Below are 12369 nucleotides of genomic sequence, written 5' to 3'. Positions count from 1 at the left end.
CGAGGCAGGGAGGGGGGAACAAGGGGAAGACAGACAGCGATCCTACTAGGCCAGGTGTCATTCAGACCGCGCAAGTGCAGGGGTAGGGGGAAGGGAAAAGTGCAAGGGGAAGGGGAGGGGGGAAGTGCAGTACAAGTAAGTAGAATAAAGTAAATAAATAGGGCCAGCTGGTGGCAAGTGCAAGGTAAGTGCAGACAAGTGCTGGGAAAGGGGGGGCTGTAAGGATACAGAGACAGTCCCTCAGTGTAGGGGTTGCCAGGGAGGCAGTGCAAGAGGAGAGTGGCTGGGCCCAGGACCGAGGTCGGTGAGAGTGACCCAGTTGCAGATTTGGCGCAGATTCAGTCGAGAATTTAGCAGGGGAGAGGGAGAGAGAAAGCAGAAGCAAAGAGGAAGGTTTTGAGGTGCTTCCGGAACCGGAGATGGTTCTCCTTAAGTTTCAGGGAGGCAGGAAGGCTGTTCCAGAGGGAGGCCCCTGCCACGGCGAGAGATCTACCCCCAGCTCGTTGCTCCGAGAAGCGGCTGACCCTGAGGGAGTTGGAGACGGATGAGCGAAGGGCTCGGGAAGGAAGATATTTAGGAAGAGAGAGTTGAAGGTATTTAGGCCCCAGGCCCCAGAAGGCCATGTGGACAATGCAGAGGGTTTTGAACTTAATCCTCGCAGCCACTGGGAGCCAGTGTAGAGATTTCAGTCCTGGAGAGATATGGTCCCTGGGCTTGAGGCCAAGGACAAGTCTCGCAGTTCTGTTCTGGATGAGTTGCAGGGGGCGGAGAGTGGAGGCAGGCAGATTAAGATAGAGGCTGTTACAGTAGTCCAGCTTCGAGAGAACCAGGGCTCGGGAGACAGTGAGCTTCTGGGGGAAGGAGAGGAAGGGAAGAATACCTCTGAGGAGGTGCAGCTGGTAGTGTGACTTCTTAGAGACGTCAGATATATGAGGAGAGAAGGAGAGTGTGGAGTCGAAGATGACCCTGAGGTTTTTTGCCTTGCAGGTAGGAGCAGGAGGAGGGCCAAGCGAGGCTGGCCAGAGAGCTACAGGGAAGGAGGGAGTGGGTGTGCCGATGAGTAGAATCTCAGTCTTACTAGCATTAAGGCAGAGGTTATTGGCGGCACAACATTCCTGGATGGCAGACAGACAGTCAGAGATGAGGGAAGGAGAGGAGGAGGCCGAGGGTAGCCTGAAAATGAGCTGGGTGTCGTCTGCATAGCACTGAAAGTAGGGGCAGAGAGCGGCGATGCGGTGGGCAAGGAGTGCCAGATACTGGTTGAACAGCCAGGGAGAGAGATTAGATCCCTGGGGAACACCACAGGTGGAGAAAAAGATGTCAGAGAGGAAGGACCCAAGTTGGACCTGGGAGGGCCGATTGGAAAGGAAAGAGGTCAGCCACGCCAGAGCCTGACCAGTGATACCCAAGTTATCACAGAGACGGTTGAGCAGGATGGCATGGTTGAAAGTGTCAAAGGCAGAAGAGAGATCGAGCAGAATGAGAACACACGGAGTGTTGGAGTGGAGGTTCAAGAGCAGGTCCTCACGGATGTTCAGGAGAGCAGTTTCCGTGCTTCTGGCCCCTCTGAAGCCAGATTGATGGTCATGGAGACTACCAACAGTTTCAGCATGGAGGTTAAGCTGGGAGATGGCCAGTTTCTCCAGGAGCTTGCCCAGGAAGGGAGTGATGGAGATTGGGCGATAGTTAGCCGGGCAGGAGGGGTCGGAAGAGGGTGCACAAGGGAGTGCTTGAGGGGGGATGGGAAGACTCCAGAGGCGAAGGAGTGGTTGCAAAAGTCAGCCAGGGCAGGAGCCAGGGAGTCGATGTGGTCCTTGATAGTTTTGGAGGAACAGGGGTGAACCTGTTTAGACGAGACTTTCATAGATCGGACTTGTCTGGAAACCTCATCAGCAGAAAAAAGTGGAAAGGCAGAGAAGGAGGGAGGAGGGGTGGCTGCAGAAGGGCCAGAGGAAGAGCCGGGATGAGAGGGAGGGAGGTGATGTCCTGAGTTTTAGAGATGAAGTGAGAGGCCAGTGCAGTGCAGAGGGCCTGGAAGGGGACAGGATAGGTAGAGACTGCAGCAGGGTTGGCAAGCTCCTTGCAGATTTTAAAGAGTTCAGCCGAGTTGTTGGATGCCGCAGAGATGCGGGCTTAGATAAGGGCTCTCTTTTTGGTGAGAACGGAGAGACGGTATTGCCTTTGGAGCAGGCGGCAGGCCAGTTTATCAGAGGATGAACATGAAGCACGCCATTTCCTCTCAGCCACCCTGCACTTGCGTTTTAGGGTGACGAGATCTGAGTCATACCAGGTAAAGTCAACTGCCTATTTGGCCAAAAACACGTGCTGTCAACACCCGGCATGCACGCTCAGTATACACAGATCAATATACCGTAGAACCACTTACCCCTGGAAGAGAAACAGGTTAAGGTGATTGTACTTCTTGGTGAGGAAGTTCCCTAGTATGCGTGTCGGGTAACCACACCGGATCTGATAGGCCGAAAGGGCAAAGTAGATACATTTTACAAAGTACCACAACTGGGCCACGCTGTTCTGGCTGAACATTCTGTAAAAGGAAAAGAGAAGCAAGAAGCATTGACACACACCAGAATCGCATACAGTGGCATAATAGCACAGTCAGAATGGCCCTAAACAGCAATCACCAGACATTCAAAAGGCTTGTCAGCTTCTACTTTCTTACAAGAGGATATTACGTTTTCAACAGAGAACCTTTGGCTGATACAATATGTAAAAAAAAAATGTAATCTCCCAAGGATGGAAATAGCTCCTCAATCACCAGAATAGCTTTCTCCTTCCATTACTACTGTCTGCAATCAGTTTCAGGCATAGGACTGTGTGCAAGCTTAATGTTACAGGTGGTCTGAAGCATGTATTTTGTGTGACTGGTAGTCCTTCATAACTTTAGCTGCAGTGCCCCCCTCCCGACTATTGTATGGGGTTACCATGGAGCGTTCCAGAGATGGTTTGTTGTTACAAGCAAGAGACTGTTGAGACGTCATTCACACTTGATCCCCAATTTCAATTGGAGCAATCAACCATCAGTTCTCTTAAACCCACAGCACAAGAAGTAGACACACTAACTCTGAAGCCAGCACACGCCTCTGGACCCAGTGAATACCTGCGTGAAATTGGGTCGCCCTCAGAGAAGTACACAGATCCACACTGAGCTCCACAATCAACCACATCGGGTGCTCATTTCTGAAATGGCTCCCATTTCTTACTGATAACCAGTAAGCATTTTGAGGCAAACCAAGGGGGAGTTAATAACAGTGAAACTATTGTTATTGATCCACGAAGTTCTCTCTTTATTAAAATAGCCTAAGAAAATTTAAGGTGCAGTGTGACTTCCAACAGGCCAGACTCATGCTTACACATGTCCATCTCACACAAGATTGCTACCCCAATTAAGATCAGATTAGAGACACAATGTACAGAATGTTGTCTTGCTGGTTCCATTTGTTTCCAATGGTGCTCTTTTAGCAATTGACTTTTCATGGTGCATTTTTAAGTCTTTTCCCTTTTATTAAGAAACGGGTGGGGGGATGTTAGGAAAGATTTCATGTTATATGTAATTTTCCCTCTAGTTGTGAAACCCCCCAACTTTTGTTGCTGTTTAAACACCTTAGTCTGACTTTGCCAGGGGAGCACAGCCTTCTGCTGCGCTCCTCTGGGCTTTTCGCTCACTTTTTATGGGCAAACTGACATGCCCTTAAAACAGTCAGTACTGGGAGACTTTGTTTCCCTAGTACGTTTCCCCTGTTGCAACATTTCTGCAACATGTAACAAGTGTGCAATGTATCTTCCAATACAGCACACTTGGGTCGCTTAGTCATTTACAAAGGCCCTAGATACTTTCGAAGGATTTTTTAGGAGATGTGCAGACGTGTCACGGACAGTGCTGGTGGCAGCTTATCTTTTCATACAATGAAAAGATAAGCTTACCAGGTAAACTGTGATTACCACGTTTGGCACAAATAGGTGGCCTGGCTCCAAAATGGCCGTGCCACAAGGCTCTTTGTCCTGTCCTTTGGCCACCTTGCCCCTTCCCCTTCCCCTGGTCGAGCCGACCCTATTGCAGTCCTTATTTGGTCATGCATTGTCCTGCGAAACGGCAAGCTTTTGAAGGCTTCTGCATGCATTGTGTGTGTGCCTCCAGGATGTGGGCTGGGGTGTCTGTCCTCAATACACATCCTCGGTGCCAGAGAGTCTGGAGTGCTGCGAATGCCTGGGACCACCCTGGTCCATGATTGGTCCACGTATGGTATACTTGTATGTGGGCAGATCTCCCATTGGGTCCTCTTCGTTTTGGCGCGAAGGAGATTCTGGATAAGAGCAGGCCCCAAACAACCATACCATGTCGATCTCTGGAGTTCTCACTGAACTAAGGATAGGATCCAAGTATCCTGAAACCAAGAAGCCGAGTCGAGGAACCGCTGGTGACCCGCTGGAAGGTTTGGCACCCTGGGCCCACTGTCATCCCGTGGGACCCCTCTGCATCTGGTCATCCTAGAAGGTCTGCGAAGACACTTTGACCCATTGGAATAGTGGAACCAACTATTCTCAGCACCTTCACCAAAACCTGCAAGTAAGCCTTCTCGGAAGTGTCACTGAGCCAATCAGTGGGCTGACCAGCTTACACAGGACTTTTGCTCTGTCGCTGTTTCAAGGAGGCCCTCGAAACTTGGTATACTGCCAGCTCTATGTCCACGGCACCCTCACACTGAATTTTGTACACTTGGCATTCCCAGGTCTGAAGTGAGACGAGTGTGCAACTGACGCGGTTACAGTGTTGCCCAGCCGTGGCAACGATCTTTGCAGGTGCGCTGCATTTGTGCCCCTCCTACCCCTTAAGCCTGCTGCAGTGAAACTGGCCTGATCCATCCATCAGGAGCAGAGAAATTGCCACTGTCCCGTTTGGGAATCATCACTGTATCTTCGAAACTGAAAGCCGCAGAGACGTCATATTGCCGGATTTGAACCTGCAACCTAAGTGGACTCGACTGGCGAAGTTTGGTCTGGAGTGCGCCGGGGGTCGGTGAGTAATCGCAACCCTAACCGGTGGCCCCTAGCACCTCCATCCATTTTTATGCATGAGGGGCCCCTGGGGGCCCCTTTCCTTTCCACTGCTAGTGCGAACTAACAAACTATTCCCGACTCTTGGAATCAACTCTGCCCTCAAGTGGGGACCCTCCTTGAATAGTGGGAACTTATTCTTCATCGCCTCACCCACCTTCCTGAGCTGCTAGAGACCCCTGAAGAGACCCTGTATTGCCCATTGGACAACCACGTGCGCTTGCATTGCATGTACTATTGAGCATTAGGCTCCTCCCTTCTTAGGGATTGAACTGCCTCTTTGTTAGGTGTGTGTTTGATGCAGAAGGGAACTAAAGACTATCTGCACAGCCTGTTTCCTTCCCTTCCAGGTTGTGGACATATTTTGTGCTGTTAACCCTTTAGACCCCATTGGTCTTGTATATATCTTGTATTGATAGTGTTGTGTTGGTAGCATTGCTGTGATTCTTTTACTGTGTGTTGAAGTTACAAAGGCCTTGTAATAAATGTGCTTATATTTTTGATATATATACACCTGGCTGGGAGTGATTTGCAAGTGTCCTTACTCTGTGTGCTCATTGAGGTCTTTCAGTCACCCTCACCCCTCCTGAGACATAGTCTTTACCGCCTACCATAGCTACCTTGATTGGCCTGGCTTGTCCAGAAGGTTACCCTCTTTCAAGAAACTAGGCAGGCCACCTGAACCTCTGCCCACCAGGTCAGAGTTCAGAAATCCATCTTAAAAGGGGACTACTGTAGGCCCCATTTTCTTTCTCCCTTACTACTACCACTCTTACCCAATTTCCCATCTTTTGTTTTGCTTTTAAGGTGATATGAATTGTCGACTGTTACATTGCCTACCAAAGAAATGCACTGAAGAAAAGATTTTGCTCTGCCCTCCTACAGGTCCATGTTAGGACACTCTGATGAAGCCTGGGGACTTGCTGCAGTTCAGAGTTAGCCACTGCCATCCTTTTACACCCGTACCTGGACCGATGTGCCTTTTCACAGGACAGGTTTTGCACACGGGTACCTGTAGTTTGCTGTTCAGCTCTGGATCAGGTTAAGACACAGATCTTCAGACTGCTGCCTTTCTATATTTCAGTCCTAGAAACACTATATCCACACCATTGTCCTGCTCATGTCAGACTCAAACACAAACACCACTATCTTTCCCCGATGTCACACAGTCCTTGGCAACTTCAGAGTGCCCCACCACAAGCCAAAGCGGCCAGCACTAGTGCATTTAAGAGCCAACCTGTTCACACTGCACACCAAAAATATTGAGGTCTATTATGGCTGACGTAGACAACTGTGTCTCGAGACTGCTGATCACTGCAGGCCAGTTGACGCTGTGGCTGTGGTTAGACGGTTGCCTACTATAGCAAGTCCTAGAAATGGCTACTTCTAAAGTGCCAGCGTTTTCCCACAATGGTACATCAATCATGCAAGTGGATAACTGCTGCTACTCGATCAGGCAAGAGTCTGGTAATGCTTTTTACCACTCCTTGATGAGTTCTACACGTATTGTGCAGTCTCTACAACCACACTGCACTGCAGACTACATCAATTCAGGACTTCATATACCTTGATGCTGTCCCTTAATAGACTTGATTCACATCCAGCATTGGAGTGCTGCTTCATCAGGGTCTGAGTTAGACACATGATTACGAGTATGGCAGTAAGGCAACAGCGGTGCTGGTATCGCTACCGGCACCGTTGTTACCGGACCACCATACTATGAGTTCTACTCGCGGGTGCCCTTACAGCCACCAGGTTTTACAAGGTGGTCGTACCGGCACCTGCGAGCAGAACTTGATGGTAGCAACGGTACCGTTCCATTGAGCCCTATGTGGCTCAAATGGGAATGAGGATTCATTTTTACCGGTGCCCAGAAAAGGGCAATTACCGGGTCCGCAAAGGTCTTAATGACCCGGTAATTGCCCCTTTCTGGACACCAGATCAAAATCAATACCGGCGGCAGCTGTGCCTGTACTACAGGCAAAGCTACCGCCATACTCGTAATGAGGCCTCATTTATCTGGTACATAGGGGAGTACAAACTTCCAGTATGGACTGTATTGGAAAGAGCTTCACTGAGAATTAACAAAGCTTCAAACTTAGGGTGGCAAAGTCCAATCTAGACCATATTTGCGGTGCTCAGGTTACTGTGTTTCGAGAGGCTGTGCAGGGTTTTTAACAGCATTGGGTGTGACCTACAACTCGGTTCTCGCAGAAACAATCAGTCTGGAAAAAAACACCCAATAATGTTCCAAACTTAATGTGTTTAAATTAGGGGCAAGTATGTCACCTACCAGTCAGTATGTACCATTAGCCAGAGTTCTTTCTCCCAACATGTGCAAGATGGCGCTGGCCAATCCATAGCCTTGATCACTGATATATGCAGATCATCTCATTCACCTTAGCTATCCCTGGAAGGGCGGGCCATCAAATAGCATTGTGCATGGTGCAACTGCTTAGCTATATTTGGTGTATAGAGTGCACAATGCAAACTGTACTGGCTCTTGGAGCTAGACAACTGGAGAGGAATGTAGAAGGCATTACACATATTTCACGGGGAGGAGACCCTCGTTGGAGAGAGCTTGTGTGGGAGTGGAGAAGGGAGTGCTACGCATCTCCTCCTACATTCCCATAGATGGCGGTCGGGGCAGGGTAGCGAGGCATGCTCAGTGACCTTGGAGATCCTGCAGGATGCCGTTAGATTCCCAAGACTCTAGCTGTCCTGGGTGGTCTCTTTACATGACCAGGGTATTGAAAGACCTTAACAGGAATGGTTATGCTGGTCTTGGGTTAGGGTCATGCAGATGTGGATTTAGTGATAGAGCTGGTGTTTTAGGAGTGTTTTGAATTGCATTAGGGATTGGGCAGCGTGTAGGCAGATTGGGAGTTGGTTTGAGAGATGCAGACCAATGAAAGGAGCATTCGCCACCTCAGTGTTTATGCTGCACAGGCCAATGATAGGAAACTGAGTTCCAATGCCCTGAATGGGCTCGGGAAGCTGTGCCAATAGACTGCGCAGTGGATGAAGTGGGGGCATAACCGTAGATGCTCCTCTAGAAAAGGCGTAGAACTTTGAAGGGTTCCCTGGCGAGCACTGGGATCCATGGACACTGGTTAGCCTTTGTTCAGGTAGGAGATTAGGGGGATAGCCATGGTTTGCACTTTTTAAATCCTCTGGTCCTGGAAGGCAGGACGGCCTCTGCGAAGATTTTTTTCATCTAGGAGGGCGTTGATTGGGACACGTCCTGTGGGATGGTTTTCCACGACTATGTAGGGGATCATTTTTCTAAAAGGTTTTATTTGGAAGAAGGGATTCTTCACAGCTGTGTCACTTTAGCTTTGGGGGCTTCTGTTAGCATCCCTGATGACAAGCTGGTGATGTGCTTCCTTCTGATTGGGTACCACGTAACTGAAGAAAGTCAGGGTCGGACTGGGACAAGAAATAGGGACGGTCACCCAAAAAAAAGTGGGCCCCCTCTCGCCTCAAAAAAGTGGCCCACCCCTCACAACCGGAAGTGATGTCATTTGACCCCACCCCAAAGTGACATCCCGGGAAGCGATGAAACACTACTTTCCACCACTTGAAAAAACAGTAAGTGTCATCAAATAGCATTGGTCCTAAGTACACTAAATTACTGTGAATCCAAGCAGACGTCCAAGGCCAAATGATGATATGTTATTGTATAGCACTTAAGCTCTTTTTTATAGAACAAATATGCATACAATATCACCCAACCTGTGTTGGTAATCATTTATCGACCTAAGAAGGCTTTTTGAAGAAAAAAGAAAACATTTGAAGAAAAAAAAATATTCAATTTTTTTTTCTCCAAACCCAGGCATGGCCAGAAACCTGCCCAGGCATGGCCAGAAACCGGCACCCAATCCCCAGTGACGATTTGGGCCCGTCCACAGGCCAAAGGTCTGAGGGGCCTATCCGATCCTGCAGAGTCTGTGGCCAAGGATCTTTGCCTTGGAACAGTTGAGCCTGAGGCCCTCGGAGGTAATTCAAGGCTTTGAATGGTTTGAGCCCTTGGGAGATGTCTGTACATGGATTGCATTTACTGGACACACATATTTGGGAATAGTTAGTGTGTTTGTGAAATTGGTGATTTGAGGGTTTTGCTCCCTCCTTTTGGAAGTTGGGACTAAATAGATTATTCAGTCAGTAAAAAAGTAGTGTTCATTGCAGTCTGAGCCCAATAAATGCAACAAATTAATTTTAAAAAATGATCTTGTAGACCCTCTTCAGTTCAGAGAACAGAATAGTAGAGCTCCTCTGTGTGGCACCCGCTGCTGATGCCTCTGGTCTGAGCACGTAACGAACGCTGCAGTGCACGCAACAACAAGGGGCATACACCCGATTATTCCCTGTTTTTTTGTTGGGAGTATTTTTCAGATTTTGGGGATTAAAAATGGAGGGCTGGAAAGGGTGATTGGTAGCCTTGTGGGATACCCCAGGAGACTGAGCTGGTGGATGGGCATCAAGTTTCCTAGTTTCACACTCCGATATATGATATGGCACTTATAACGCGTCTGTACACAAGTGTTTCTCTGCCCTTCATGAAGGGTGAGAATCCATTCAGGGCTTGCAGGTTACCCTGCCACTGACTGGAGCTGTTGTAGTAGTGTGCTGGGTGCCAGCATTTAGAGGATGGTGATGAAATAAAGTAGGATGAGGCTGACCAGGCAGTCTGTATCCGCCATCGCAAGCAGAATATTCCACACTGACAGCTGGGTGGGGTTGATGTCCGGATTTAATGTGCTTAAGGTGGGAATTGGCTTCCGTGCAATTTTGGAGCTAGGTGGTGACCACTTTTCAAGTCAGGTCTACTCAAGATATGTAGTGATTGCATTTAAAGTACCAGGCAAACCATTTATTTTACTGCTTGCTGTTCCAGTTGATCTTGTACATCAGGCTAGAGAAGAAGTAGAAATGAAGCACATGCTGTATTTTGGATCAATGGACCTGGGTTCTAATCCAGACTATGCATGATCCCGAGCCAGTCGATATCACCCTACGTCTAACTTCTCCTATATGCCAAAATCAGAAGTTCATAGACATATAGAGAATACTATAATTAAGCCCCATATAAAAGGATTCTGCCGAGCGTGGGAGCCTTTCAAAGTGTAGCACTATATACACCATCCACTCCAGCCATTAGGAACCCACAACCCCTCTTCCCATTTATGCCCGAGGCACCCGAGTGCAAGGCTCCGCGCCTCTATTCCACATTACCTCTCAGTGACAGCCGGCAGAATGAAGAACATCCACAGGTGGATCCCAAAGACCAGAATCACCTGGAAGATGAGCTTTCCCAGCACAGTCTTGCGGAGGTAGAGCGCTCGGTCAATCACCATGGTGGAGAACTGGATGAGCAGCATCACCAGGAAGGCCTCGGGCACCTGGTCGTCCGAGAGGGAAGAGGCGATATCTGCTGCAGCCGAGTGTTTCTGGAGTGAATACAAGGGAAACAAATGTAAGTAATAGAACAGCCAGCACAAGTAGCAGAGTTTGTGGCACAGAGCTATAAACCACCCTTTCACCTACAATGTTGAAAAGAAGAATTTCCTTTGGGAAACAGGATGGTAGATGGGTTGCTAAGAAGTAAGAGGTTGACTTGGGAGGTGGTCGAGTTTCCCCATTTTTCTGTGTCAAATGCCGGGGAACAATATCATGTTTTAAATAGGTCCCACTTGCAAACCATGAGCATGAAGAGAGAACAAAGTTGGTAGCATGCGGGCCATGATGGTGGTGAGGTCCCTAGCAGCTGAACAATACACGGAAGGAGGGAACAAGTAGTTTTCTAGCAGAGTGGTGCGTAGTTTCTGAGACTGGCAAGTAGATTGCACTGCTCCCCCAATGATGGGGAGAATTATTTTGCAAAAAACTGTTTCCTGAGGCCAGCACATTTCCGGCTGCAATCCCAGAACTGAATTTTGGGATGGTGGGTCGGACAAGTGGAAACTCCTACCTATGGGTTGTGGAAGGCCATAAGAACGACGCCGACACTTTATTGAAATTCCCACCTGCTTTTTTATTAAATGATAAGAAAAAGGCCCAACTTTCCCCATTGCTATGTGGGTGCTCCCTACCTATGTAAATAAGTAACGTGCTCGTCCATCATCAGGAAGTCAAAAAATGAAACAAGTCTGCTGTCCAAAAACGAATCCTAACTGACTATCACAAAATAATGTCTGGAGAATGATCCCTTCTCCGGATTGTCTTTTCTCTCAAGGTTTCTCCATTGATTCAAACCCCTTATTAGTAGGTTCATTTCAAGCACTCTCTTGTCACCTTCTCTTGTGAACAAGATCTAACTCTTTCATAAGCTCTTTGGGTTTTTCTTCTTCTCAGGCATTGTTTCCAGGAATCCCTTTTTACTGGCTGTTATCTTTTGCTCCACAGTGATGTGCCTTGTATACTTATGCAACATACTTTCTTAGCTGTGTATTGGGCGTTCTTGATAGTTCATTTTCTCCCTCTCCTGTGATCAGTTAGATTGTGTATCTTTCAGTGGTCGAAGTGGGGGAAAAATAGTAGTGGAGCTATGGATTTTGTAGAAAAATTGGTGTTTCTAGTGACGGCTGGTGCATTTTATAAATGGGCGGGACTGGGAATAAACATTTACCAAAAACGCGTGGTAGCGACCGAGCGTAGCGAGCGAACCTTGAATAAATGAGAAGAGTTCAGAGGGTTTTGCCTATGAGAATTTGTTTTAAATATTGGGTTAAACAGTAATTATTTAGCAGCACATTTTCAGAGAAAATTGGGTAAAAAAATACAAAGTTTACAAACAGATTTCTAGGGTAATCCTTGAAAAATCGATTTGATGCAGAGTCACCAACAGTGCACAGGAGCATTTCCCAACACATTTGTCATGATGCCTCTTCCCACTATAATGCAATTTTCTGCCATTGTAAAAAAAAAAATGTAAAGCTGCGTGCGCCCATACATGTCCATGAAGGTTAAACCAATATATGCTAGTATTTACACGCAAGAATGTACCAATGTTTGCTCTACTAACTCCTGTACTCTGCCCATTACCAGCCTCCCTTCCTTCCTTCCTTCCTTCCTTCCTTCCTTCCTTCCTTCCTTCCTTCCTTCCTTCCTTCCTTCCTTCCTTCCTTCCTTCCTTCCTTCCTTCCTTCCTCTTCACTGCCTTCTCCAAATTCAGCATCTCCTTCTCAAAGCTTCCACACCAATGCTCTCCTTGGGCTCCTTTATATATACATGACCCTATCCCAATGCTGTGGGGCAGGCACACCATGAGGGTTCGTGGGTATGTCTGATTTTCGC

The 12369-nt window shown here is 47.9% G+C and overlaps 1 protein-coding gene across 5 annotated transcripts in view; it reads right to left on the bottom strand.

Moving 5' to 3' along the window:
- PIEZO1 (piezo type mechanosensitive ion channel component 1 (Er blood group)) overlaps positions 1-12369 on the bottom strand; it is a 960480-nt gene that overhangs the window by 57415 nt on the left and 890696 nt on the right. For all 5 annotated transcript variants that reach the window (XM_069635852.1, XM_069635881.1, XM_069635891.1 and 2 more), the window contains 2 exons: positions 10309-10523; positions 2387-2545 (listed from right to left, as the gene is read on the bottom strand). In XM_069635852.1, coding sequence (XP_069491953.1) covers positions 2387-2545; positions 10309-10523 — 374 coding nt within the window. The remainder of the gene's footprint in view (positions 1-2386; positions 2546-10308; positions 10524-12369) is intronic.

This window comes from Ambystoma mexicanum, chromosome 1q (assembly GCF_040938575.1).
Source record: "Ambystoma mexicanum isolate Mex_15411 chromosome 1q, UKY_AmexF1_1, whole genome shotgun sequence".
In the NCBI taxonomy this organism is placed as follows: Eukaryota; Metazoa; Chordata; class Amphibia; order Caudata; family Ambystomatidae; genus Ambystoma; species Ambystoma mexicanum.
The sequence above is the reverse complement of the archived record's forward strand: the minus strand, read 5'-3'. Positions and strand labels throughout refer to the sequence as shown.